The sequence below is a fragment of the Strongylocentrotus purpuratus genome, unplaced genomic scaffold, assembly GCF_000002235.5.
Source record: "Strongylocentrotus purpuratus isolate Spur 01 unplaced genomic scaffold, Spur_5.0 spur5_scaffold_2, whole genome shotgun sequence".
NCBI lineage: Eukaryota > Metazoa > Echinodermata > Echinoidea > Camarodonta > Strongylocentrotidae > Strongylocentrotus > Strongylocentrotus purpuratus.
This window is the reverse complement of record NW_022145605.1, coordinates 7,523,014-7,535,720: the sequence shown is the minus strand read 5'-3', so window position 1 is coordinate 7,535,720 and position 12,707 is coordinate 7,523,014. Positions and strand designations below refer to the sequence as shown.

General features: G+C 35.1%; 1 protein-coding gene across 1 annotated transcript; it reads left to right on the top strand.

Moving 5' to 3' along the window:
* Window positions 1–1,189: 1,189 nt before the first annotated feature.
* LOC581513 (derlin-2) lies at window positions 1,190–7,711 on the top strand. The gene is made up of 7 exons (XM_030991554.1): window positions 1,190–1,300; window positions 2,452–2,570; window positions 3,277–3,342; window positions 3,770–3,937; window positions 4,547–4,742; window positions 5,660–5,750; window positions 6,258–7,711. The coding sequence occupies exons 2-7, from the start codon at window positions 2,478–2,480 to the stop codon at window positions 6,400–6,402; spliced, it is 759 nt and encodes a 252-aa protein (XP_030847414.1). The 5' UTR covers window positions 1,190–1,300; window positions 2,452–2,477; the 3' UTR covers window positions 6,403–7,711.
* The last annotated feature ends 4,996 nt before the right edge of the window (window positions 7,712–12,707 follow it).

The following is a 12,707-nucleotide window of genomic DNA, read 5'->3' as shown; positions in this document are numbered from 1 at the left end:
GACAGCACACGTGAATAAGACCTTTAAATCAAACTGAAGTTGTCGCCTTGTTTATAGAGCTGGAGAGAGGTTTAAGGCAACGAACATTATGTTAACGTATCCCTCAATTTAGTATGATGGGTCGTTTGAATTATTCGTACTTCCTTTATTTTATACCATTTTTTCCAGGCCTGATAAAAACCCGATTTAAATCGGTTTCCCGATTTATTTTTTTCCCCGATTTTTTTCCAGATTTAAAAAATTTGAATTAATTTTTTTAAATTTTTTTTTTTTACCAGATTTTTTTTAATTCCCTATTTCATCCAGATTTTCCCGATTCCCCTCTTTATTTTCTTTATTCTTTCCTATTTTGCCCTATTTTCCCCCCAATTTTTTTACTCGAAAGGGGGGAATGTTGTTAGATGCCATTTTTTCCCCGCAAATCCTCTTCTTTTTTTTTTACTCAAGGGGGGCGTGGTTGAGGGGAAAACAAAACACCTATTTTTTTTTTTTTTAGGGCTCATATATACTATCACCCCTGTTTTTTAAGCTGTAAAAAAAATCACATTGTTCATGTATAAACTTTCTAATAAGACGTCAGGTAATATTATGTGTTCGCCATCAGATTATAACATATTGAAGCTGTCATATAGACAAATACCTCAAAAAATTTCAAACCCAATCAAACTACTGAATATCTGATTGGTTGAAAGTGTAATTGCTGTTTAAGTTAATATCACTGCAACTTGTCTTGGATCTTGTGGCGGATTCAGAGTATAGATATATATTTAAATCTCTATGAGTATTTAGCCCATAGCCATATACCCCTTCCCCCCCCCCCCCCCCCCTTTATAGAAAAGAAGAAAACAAATCACAATAATTCTCTCTCTCTCTCTCTCTCTCTCTCTCTCTCTCTCTCTCTCTTTCTATCTATTCTTGTTCGTCATGTGGTATCTCACCATGTCAGTCGAACTTCAAGTTTTCTCTCGCTCTCTTGTGTTTGATGCATGATTATTCTATTTGAAATAAAAAAAAAGTGAAGATTTGAAAAGACCTAGAATTATTTTGGGGTGAGATATATGATTACTAGAATGACTACTATACCCGCCACATATACCTTCGGTCATCACGATTGATTAGGTTGCTAGCTTCACAGCTAAAGCAGCGCTGACGTGTTTCACAGTAACCGGTACACTGCATGCACTGCACTGAGCTGCCGTGCATAGTCTGTCTGCGTGTACATACGAAGCCGAGACTCTAACGAGATTGAGAAATTTGCTGAGCTGAGTGCTTCCACTTTATCAAGGTTTACAGGCATTTCGTAAGTAACTCAAGAATAAGAGATAAAAAGCAATCAAATCAAAGAGTGATTTTTCAGCAATCAGAGAAATTGACATGTCTGCATGGTCTGGGGAAAAAAAAAAAAAAAAAATCAAAACATGAAAAATAACTTTTGTCTGATGACTGTGATGTCGTGATGAATTGAACCTGGCCTGATGAGTGATGATGATGATGAAGTTTTAAAACAAATTAAAAAGAATGAAAGAAAAAAGACGTTATTGAAATTGAAAGAGGGAGAGATTATCATGCATGTGATAAGTGTGTGTACGAGCAATACAACGCTAACGGCAGATCGATGATCAACTTGTCAAGACTCGAGTCCGAGTGTTAACTTTTTTTACAACCTCCATTTAGCGTTGTGATTTTCGGCACTAGTTCAGAATCATATCCAGACATTGACCCGTAACTCCGGCGTGGAGGTACCATACAAATCAAGCAGGGGGTGCAACAAATGAGGCTTCGTTAAGCCTCTCCTGTTTTTTAGCCGCACATATCATAGTATCAACTTGTAGTGAGATTTTTACTTGCACTATTCATCTGGGCACTCGACAAGCACAAGTACGATAATACGCCAACGGCGGTCTGTACTTAACTGGAAGAAGAAGAAGAAGAAGAAATCAACTAAATCTTCATCATTTGTTCAAATAATGGACACGATTTAGAATTTGTTTTATATCATGTTTCTTGCCTGTTTCGTGTCAATTTTATTATCTTTTTTTGAGTATTTTTCCTAAAATGAAGACAATTTGAAAATGTGTAAAAAAAATGTAATGGTCTTGATTACAGATTGGTGACCCTCGCCACCACCGACACAATAATAACGGATTACACAAGCGTGAGTGCCATAGGATATTACCATGTACTCCAAGTGTGGTCTTACTATGTCTTGAGAAATCTCCTCATTTATTTTTATCTGAGATAATCCCTTCGCCCCAAATGTAAATAGGTATCCAGAATGGGAGACTCGATCTCTCCCAAATAGGCTACCAAGTTTTTTAAAACTTAAGTATCTGAAAATAGAGACAATCTCCCAAATAGAAAGTAGTCTTCCTTATTGGTTGTGCACTTGTACTGACAGTAATCTGTCTCAATGATGTAATTGAATAAGCTCTTCATCTGTTTGTTTTTCAGGTGAAGAGGAAGAAGGAGGAGGCATCATGGCAATGCAAACTGTTCAGCAGGAGTACATGCAGACTCCACCCATTACCAGGCTGTATTGTACATCATGTGTACTCACAACACTAGCTGTGGTAAGCAGTGTTCATGGCAAAAAGACAAATAAATTGTTTACCCCTTCTCCCCTCACCCCCCCCCCCCCCCCCCTTCAACATTTTAGTAAACTGGCCTTGCAACGTTCTAGTGGGATCATATGGGAAGACATGTGCAGTTTGACAGTGTGCATAAACCGTTTTTATTATCCTTTTCAGTATCCTTTCCGGTTTTCGGATTTTACCTACAAGATACCTTTTGTGATTTTCTTTTGAAATCATCCAAGCTTGAAGGTAACGCCTTTTAAGCTGGATGTACACTGTTGAGAATCTTACAGGTAAATGTAGGAGATTATGAGAACCAATGATGTAGAGACACATACCTTTTCTACTGATAGTGTGAAATGATTATTCATAGTTACTCTCTACCAGTAGATATTGCATGTCTGCCTGTATTGTGCCCCTGACACGTTTAGAAAGAGTAACCAATCCACTTTTAGCATGGGGGAAAGGGTGAATTAAAGCTGCTGTCTTCTATTGGATTACAATCATTTGAAGAGAGAAGAAAAGTAATAACAGAGTCAATTTTGAAGGGGAAAAAAATATAAGAGGCTTTATAAGTGGATTTGAGAGAGAAGATTATTGTTTGAAAATATAATACCAGGTAATCTCTTATTGATAATTTAAAGTTATGTAAGCAGATATTTTTGCCCTAACCAAGTGTTTTTCTCTGTTTCTTTCATTGCAGCAACTAGATATTTTGTCACCATTCCAGTTATACTTCAACCCTGATCTTATTTTCAACCACTTTGAGGTAAGATAAATGTTCATCTTTATTTACTATCTGTCAGAAAGTACTATGTTACATCATAATTCACCATCCCTTCGATTTTTCTCTTGAAAAATAAATCTTTGTGCATTCTGTTCTAGATTCTTTCTGTTCAGTAAGGTAATACATTGCCTTGTTTCATCTGCTGGACAAAGTTCAACAAAAAATGACCTATCCTGTACAGAATTATAGCAGAACCGAGAATATGACAAAGATTTATTGTGCACCATTATAAAAACCTGAAGATGTAATGTTGAATTGGCACTTATTTTTTTATGTTTTAGGACAGTTGGTTCAAATTTGTAATTTACCACTTCATTAAATGCTTGAAAGTATACAACAAAATAGGAATAAGAAGTCTTTCTTCATTTATTTCTTTCTTCATTCTTTTAAAATTGTTTTTCTTTGTCAGGTATGGCGGTTAATAACAAACTTCATGTACTTTGGAGCGATAGGCTTCAATTTCCTCTTCAACATGATCTTCACCTACCGATACTGTCGCATGCTGGAGGAGGGATCGTTCAGAGGGCGCACTGCTGACTTCTTCTTCATGTTTTTTTTCGGCGGCACCCTTATGACTGTATCCTTTCAATAATACTTGATAATTGTTATGACTCTGTAAACATATCTTACACCTTTGCACTGCTTTTTGTATGTGTGGTTCAGTCATGATCTAATTGCTCTAATTAATGGGGTTGTCATAGCTGCCAACCAGTGCTAGTATGGAGGAATGATTTCAATTTTGGAATCTTCAAAGTAATGCCATGAACCCTACATTCCTCTCTCTGTTGATAAAATTCTCTGTTTGAATGAAAATTGTAACAATACATGGTATTCCGAAGTGGGCTTTCAAAGATTCCTTTCTTTTACTGTGGAAGGTCGGCAGGTTTGGATATTACTTAGACGGGATAAGGACTGGACTTGATATTGCATACTCTGGACTGAAAACATGATAGTATCGAAAATAATATCGCTAGTACTTAATAAGAAGGGGGGAATGGTGATGACGAAAATGATATCTTGGGTAGACATTATTAGCCATTTCGGGGTGACAGAAATTTTGACAGAAATCATTCTATGTAAAGGATTACTAAATAATTTAAACCTCTGCTTTATACCCTTATCCAGAGGGTGGATCAGTTATATTCTGTAGACATACATACAGTACGTTCCTTGACTCTTAGTCCAGATTATAGCCCTGTTTGTCAACCTGGTGTTCCTGGGCCAGGCCTTCACCATCATGCTGGTCTACGTCTGGAGCAGGAGGAATCCTTACATCAGGATGAACTTCTTTGGTCTCATGAACTTTCCCGCACCTTACCTACCGTGGGTTCTTCTAGGGTTTTCTGTGCTGCTTGGAAACTCCATCATTGTTGATCTAATAGGTAAGCATTGGTCTCTGTTTTGGGGGCCTGACTTGAACTTTCATTGCCTTTTAAAGCCTGTCTGCACTAGTTTGGCCAGAGGGGATTGACCTCCCTTCAAGGTCACTGACAGGTGGTTGTCTCATCAAATCAACTCTCAATTAACATAATAAAAAGGGGATCATGGGGGACCAACATGCACAGATTAGGCATTGTTTGCTATATAGAGGGCGCAAGTAGCTATAAGTAGTGCAGTGGGGCTTTAAGGAAACTATCATAGATTAGAATTGCCTTTCTGGGAGATGCTTCTGTGGATTATATTGTTATTCTTTGGTCTCATAACCTTAGCTACTCTGGGTTCTTCAGGTTGAAACGATCCATCATTGTTGATATAATAGGTAAGCATTGATGTGTGTGGATCAGCCTGTTGATGTTTTCCCATTCAAGAACTGATTAACAATGCTTTGGAGGGATCCTTCTATGGATTGACATGTTTTTCTTTGGAAATTCAGCAATGTTTGTTAGTTTTGGGTCTCTTAAATTATCCTGTACATCCGCCTTTACTGTTGGGCCTGTGTCATGTTGTCTACCTCTCAGGAACTCCATAAGCATTTGCACCCTCATCTATGTGGCCAAACTTTAATATGTTTATTTGCCACTCCATACCCAGGAGATTATTTTTTTTTTAATGGGGGACGGGGGGTAGGAGAGGGCCATAAGCCATTTTGAGAACATTGACAGTATGCCCTCACTGTGACCTTATGGTATAAATTCTTCTATTGCAAGTGGAACGGTGCAGGTATTGTGCAGACAAAACAACATCACAAAAGAATGACTTTGAATACCGGGTACGGAAAAATGTTAAAAGGTACCTTTATCCATGCAATATACATGTAAAAATATTAAAATATCTTTAATGTTGTTCCTTTTATCACCAGGTATGGTTGTTGGTCATATATACTACTTCCTAGAAGATGTATTCCCAACTCAGAGGGGAGGTTTCAAACTCATCAAAACACCTGGTATACTGTAAGTACTTGTAGCATTACTAGCAAGAATTCTGTAACCTGTCATTTCCAAAGCTCTGATCATGAAGTAGAAGATAGGATATGACTAACAGACTATTGCTTAAATTCCTGTTACTCATACTTGAAAAATAAAAAGATATTGAGGTCTTTCTGAATCAGCATTATCCTCAAACTTATTACATTGATCTTTTAATTTATATGTTTGTGTTCTTCAAACAAAATGTTAGAAATTTGTAAATAAAGATTTTGCATTTTTCTTATTTGTTTTTTAATCCCATTTTCATTCTGGAAAATAAATTGTCTTTGGTTGTGTTGTGATTTGAATGTTTTTGAATCTGTAAGATTTTATTGGAAGTAAATACCAAAATACGAAAATTTATTCTTTTTGCAAGGAGAATTTTGAAATGTTGTTGTAAGGGATCATGAAAATAGAGAATATTATATCTGGTATCATGTTAAAAGCATGCAAGATTTACCTGCATATTTCTCTTGGTTGTATAACTTGCAGAAAAACGCTATTGGATACTGCACCCGAGGACCCCAACTACAACCCCCTCCCTGAAGAAGAGCGACCAGGAGGGTATGACTGGGGTGAGGATCAGAGACCACAGAATGATGAGGACCAACCACAAGAGAACCAGGACCAGCACTGATGAAGGCCTGGACTAGCTCTGATGGAAGCTTGGTGGACTAGTGGTGATTTAGGACTGCATTGCTGCTTATCTTGGAAGGACTATCAAAGACACCACAGATGGAAGGAGATTGGAAATTGACCAGGATGTAGAATGGATAGAGATTGAAATAGGAAATGTGGATCTGGATGTACCTGCATGTAGTCTGTACTGGAGATCTTGCCTCATATGTCCAACTACCTTCATGCAGCCTGCATTAAGTGATGGACAGACAGAAAGACAGAAAGATAGATGCAGACAGATTTAAAGATGTAGAGAAGGAGAAAACCATTGATGTAAAGAAAGACAGGTAGAAAGGGGAAAAGGGTTTAGAAAAAGAGAGAAGGATGTTTAAGAAAATCCTCACAGAGAGTTTGAGACGAATTTCAGACATTCGCAAAGAAGGAGAAAGACAGAGGAGAGACAGATGGATAGAAAAGTGTCCATGTCCATGATAACATAATCGCAGACTGAAACACAGCTCCACAACTTCAAAGACTTCAGGCATGATCACATTGTTGATGAAGAAGGACTTCACGGTTTGATGTTGGATTAGGGATGTAATAAAGAGTGGTGGAGAAAAAAATGAAGGGAGATCGCAGGATAGGAGACCATTATGGTTGCCAATTTGCCGTCTTATATGAACCAAGGAATAACTTTGAGTTAATAGTACTAAATAAACGATATAGAAATTTTAGGCCCATATTCTATTTTAAAAATTAAACCTTTTGTTCAAAATTTGGTTTGAAAAGGGAAGTTAGTCTGAGGTCTAATTTTGCCTTTGTAAAACGTGAGCTTAGACCCAGAGTTAGTTTAACTGAATTATTAGAATAGGACCATATGGTTCAAGGTGGATGGGTATATGTCACAAATGAATTGTTATATTATTTCTATGCCAAATCCAAAAGGGCATTATAAAATCATGTGCTTCATTTTCTTTCAGCATTACTGCATGTATACTAGTGGAAGTAATTCTCCATTTTACAGAAGTAGTCCTATAATGATTTATCAACATTTATACAAAATTTCTTTGGGTAAGACAGCTTCTAGTATATTCACATCTACGTGTAGGTAGGATGTTTCTGCAAATACTGTTTAATAATCAAGCTATAGATTTACAATATGTTTTTTAATTTTTAAGTGGTAGGACCAATAGGACATATCACGACTGTAGAATACCAGTATTGGGGCTATATAGGAAAGAAAGCTAACAATGCATCAGATCTCTATGAACTGAAATGAATTTCAGAATAAATAAACTATAATGTGCAAAAACACAAGTTTAAAAGCATATCTTTTGTTATCACCAAGCTATTTTTTGTTAAGTTTCTTTGGTAAGAGGATAATAAAGAAAGTGGGCCTAAGAAAGAGAGTAGTGAGAGGAGAAAGTTGTACCGATACCCTGGGAAGGTAACTTGTGACCAACATCAGAGTATACATCAGATCAGAGAGAGGGGATAAAGAGAGATGGAGGAAAAGGGAGAGATTGAGTGAGAGAAAGAAAGAAAGAGAGAGAGAGAATGAGAGTGAAAAATAAGAAAGATACTGATAAGAAGAAAATACCTACAGGTATGCAGTATTAAAAAGTGATACAATGTTGGTTTCATTGTTTCATATTCTTTACTTCCCTTCTTTCTCTCTTTCAGGTCCTCACCCCCCTCAACCCCTGTAATTGGGATGACACCACCTCGCCATAAACACACTCTTGTCATACTTGAACGTCAAGGACAAATTACATACTTTTTCCTGAATGCACATTCCAATGTATAAAACAGGCATAAATTCACACAAGGATTCAAAGAGATTCGATCATGCACAATACGTCCTCCGTAAATTTTGAAAGTGCTCCCTCTATCACCATATAAGGGTGAATAAAATGTTTGTGACACATTCTCAAAAGTTTAGAATTAAATCTTGTCTATTATACATATAGTACAGTAATATAAAGCATATTATTTAAATTAACATCTGTGCATGATCTTTGACAAGTTTGGCAAAAAGGGACTGGTCTTGGTAATGGAATCGATCATTACAGGCCTCTAAAATTAGCTGAGCGTAGTTAAAATACAATAATATTCACACACAAATTTGCTGTATAGGACCTACTGGTACTCAAAAGATATGTATAGGTGATAGACAAACTGCCGCCCTGCGACTGAATGAGAAAGACAAAATTGTGTTGTCTTCATTCTTTTTAACTGCAGTGCATTTGACTTAAAATACAGTCAACTTGGTATTTACCTGTATTTTCTCTGTCTCTGTTAGGAAGAAAGATATTTATTTACAATCTTGTTTGAAAGGCTGTTCGTCTCTTGTAGTCATTGCAACTGTCCTCCCTCTCTTTCTCCCCTCTCTCTCCCCATCTCTCATACCTCTGTCTCCCTCTCTCCTCTCATCTCCTCTCCTCCCCTTCTCTCTCTCTCTCTCTCTCTTGTCCTTCTTGTGTCTCTTTCTCTCTCTATCCCTTTGTCTCTTTCTACAGTATCTTTCTCTTCTCTCATTTGCTTCTTTTTCTTTTCTCTCTCTTTCTCTCCTTTGATTTTTCCTTTTCTTTCTCTCCCTCTCATTTTCCTTTCTTTTGCTCATTCCCCATCACTATCTTCTCTCCTCTCTCTCTCGTCCGTGTTTGTGTCTCTTTCTCTCTCTCTCTCTCCCTTTGTCCCTTTCTACGGTATCTTTCTCTTCTCTCCTTTGCTTCTTTTCTTCTCTCTCTCTCTCTCCCTTTCATTTTTCCTTTCTTTCTCTCTTTTCCCCTCACTATCTTCCCCCTACACAAGGAAATATCAAAACCCACAAAAATCAAAGAAAGACATCTTCAATTAATCGTTCCTTATATACTTCCGTACAGTACTTTTTTATTCGATCATTTGGTAATATATAATATATATAATAGATATTCTGAGCACTGAGTTGACGCTACATAATAGTTGTCGTAGTATAGTACATAATGTGGCCTAACCTGTTCTTAACTAGTAATCCCTCTTTTTTGCATTATATCATCTATATATCAAAGAATAAAAGACCTAAACATAATAAATAATCATAAGACGCTAGAAGCGGTCATTGCAAGATAAACAACCAGTCTTTCCAAAATGCACGCTTTCAAGTATAAAATGGCTACGTAGATGAGGTGGAGTAACTTTTCATAGTACAATATTTTTGTCATTTTTATGTTTTGTGACCTTAAAAAAGTAGATTAACATCGCAAGTTATATACATATATGTACTTTGCATTAGACTGGCATATATAGTGTACACATGACATGAACATATAAAAACAATAACTTTTACGTAACACTTAATAGTACAAACATAATAATCTATTTTCATAATGTAATAATATGTTATTCTTTGTATAGATTCTACAATTAGTTTTACTACAATGCATGACAAATATATAGAGCAAGACATTTCAGCTATTAAGCATATAGATTTCAAAATGTAATTATAACATGGCAAAAATAAAAGCGATTTTTAGCTTCATGAAAAAAAGAAATTGCTGTAGACGTGTGCAAGTTTGTTCAATACATACAGTTGAAATTTTCACCATTATTACAAGACAAAGATGAGGTATTAAGTACGTATGACATGTATGAGAATGCAATCAAATTTGAAGAATGAAATTCAATGAAATTAAAGGAGTTGTTTTTGTTATAGTTGTAACAATAACATATCTTGAACTAGTGACTGAAATTAGCAGAGGCCAATCTATAGGGGACTATAAAGCTAACAAATATTTTATTTATGGCTTGTCTGTACAAAATAAATTCCAAAATTCTTAACCCTCCATTCAATATGTTAATTGTAAAGGATTATAAATAAACACACTAACATAAATCCTGTGTAAGGAACCCCTATTGCATGCCCATTTCTACATGCATTCACAAGGGCACATAAGGAAACCTAAGATTGACTTTGGTTCCATATTTGAGGTTTTCATTTTTTCACAATCCATAACCATAGTTTTTAAAGTCGATTCATACAAACTAGCTGTATACAAATTAATTTCAACTGCTTAGTCCCCTTCTTAATAATTTTCAAACAAATTAAGCAGATGTTTTAATGGAATTCCTGGCAAGGTTGATTTTTTTAACACAAGCAAGTTACAAACAAATCATCATCGTTGATTTTCTGCAACAAGAGGAATTATTAAATCATGAAATAACATGTTTTCACATAAATGAACAGTAACGTCTTGCTTTTTCCTTTTTCAAAGCAATTATGACCAATCACAAATTGGTATGATAATCCAACTCTTTCTAATGATGAATTAAAACAAAATTGTTAGGAAATGTTCTAACATGAACTTCTAAAAAATCTGGAATAGAACTAGAATTTGGTCAAAAACAAAACTCACCCAACAGGACTTTAAAACAATAAAGATTTTTTTTTTAAAGTACTTCCACATAAAAGGTATATTCTTAAAAATCAGACCATATTTTTCAAAGAAAAGTGAAAAACTAAACATCTAAAATACATCAATTCCAAAATGTTTGTTTTGCAAAAGTGCAGACTTCAATAAAATGTGGGAATGTCATAAAAAGAAAATGACAACAAGGTTTTGAAAAAAAAATTAAATTTGTGTGTGTTAGTGTCTTTTCCACAAAGTGTATACACTTCATCAAAATGGTATACAGACCTGTGACATAACATGGGCAAGTAAGTCCAAACTATTTTGTCTTACAAGTTACCAAGCTCATCAAAGATTTTACTACTAGGTATACCTGATGATTCAATTAACCCAATGACTACTCCATATTCATATCCCCCATAGGTTGAACACAGAGACTGCCAGGTTCCAGCAGGTAACAGGTTAAGTTGGTTGCCCTACTGTAGCTTGGATCAGATGAATTACCAGGGGAGAGGAAACTTTTTATGGTAACCATGTTCCATAATCCCTGAAACTTGTTATAATATGGAATTCAAAATACATTGTCGAGTAAAAATCAATATTTAAAAAAAAAACATCCCCTTTTTGAACCACTTGAATCCAGAATGTGCTTTAAGAAGAAATTTTGGTTATATATTTCCCATATGATCAAAACTGTTTCATTGCCATCATATGGCTATAACAAATAAAATTTAAATAAAAACATGTTGAGATGCACATTAACAGAGGACACACATCTTTGGTTGCATGATGACAAGACATACCACATTCTCTGCCCATAGTACACAGATAAAACAAAATAAAAATAATTAAAATAAAATAGGCACAGCGACAAATGAAATACCGGTATCATTTTCAGAACAAGTTTGCTGGATAAGATTTGCACCACTACTAAATATCTTTGCATACAAGATAAACTATTACACTGATATATATATATTTCCTACATTTACAAATAAATCATAATATTCTCTCTCGATGAGCTGTCTTTTCTTGACATATTTTTGTCAATTTTCATATTTCACACAAATAATGCATTTCTAATATAATTAATTATATATCAATTTTTATACCAACAAGCTCTGTATTTCATACTCCAACTTTGAATCCACTTTGTTATCAAGTTTTGCTAAATCAACCCCTAAATTTGCTTTTTCATTTGCAAATACTAGACTTTTGATCAGTTTGGTATTATGATAACTGCAACAAAATTTTAACCACAGACTGTGGCAAAAAAATCAGATGCTTAAACCCTCATCCTTTAGAATGAAAGAGGAAGAAAGGAAACTAAACTGGAAAGTTACCAAAAGCTGTGAAATTAAGTAGATGGTGTTTCCATTTGTACATTTCTAAAAATCAGTTCAAATTAATGAATTAATGAATAAATAACATACATCCATTCTTTAAATAAATTTTAAAAAACAGCCATTATTTTCATCCTCCCAAGACAGGCGGCATGACATTAATCTAGGAGGCAAGAACAAAGCTCAAATGCCCTTCTTACAAATTAATTTAAGTAACCCTGAAACCATTTTTTCTTTACATTATCCTTTTCATTTCTAGCTATTTGCTGTTTAGATACATCTTATCGGAAAGTCTTCTTTTCTTTTTGAAGCTTTCTTGGTTCTTTCTACAAGTTGCTTCCATGTAGGTGTCAAAATATAAAATAATATGTCTCTTTACAAATGACAGGTTCCAATTTGTTTATCAAGTAAACTCTGAGCATTAGAGATGAAACTAATTTTATTTGTTCACATGTACACAACTGATTTGTTCGCGATATAATCTTCTAGAATGTCTGCTACTGTTTCAAAGCATTTTATTTGAACTATTCAGAATTATGTTATATCTTCCAGTTAGTGCTTGCATTACCTTGTTATGTTCATCCATAATATAA

Excerpts from the sequence above, each read along its gene's own strand:
- LOC581513 (XM_030991554.1), top strand. The coding sequence starts at position 2,478 with ATGGCAATGCAAACTGTTCAGCAGGAGTACATGCAGACTCCACCCATT. Across the intron at positions 2,571-3,276 it reads TACTCACAACACTAGCTGTG|CAACTAGATATTTTGTCACC; the intron begins GTAAGCAGTGTT and ends CTTTCATTGCAG. Across the intron at positions 3,343-3,769 it reads TTATTTTCAACCACTTTGAG|GTATGGCGGTTAATAACAAA; the intron begins GTAAGATAAATG and ends TTTCTTTGTCAG.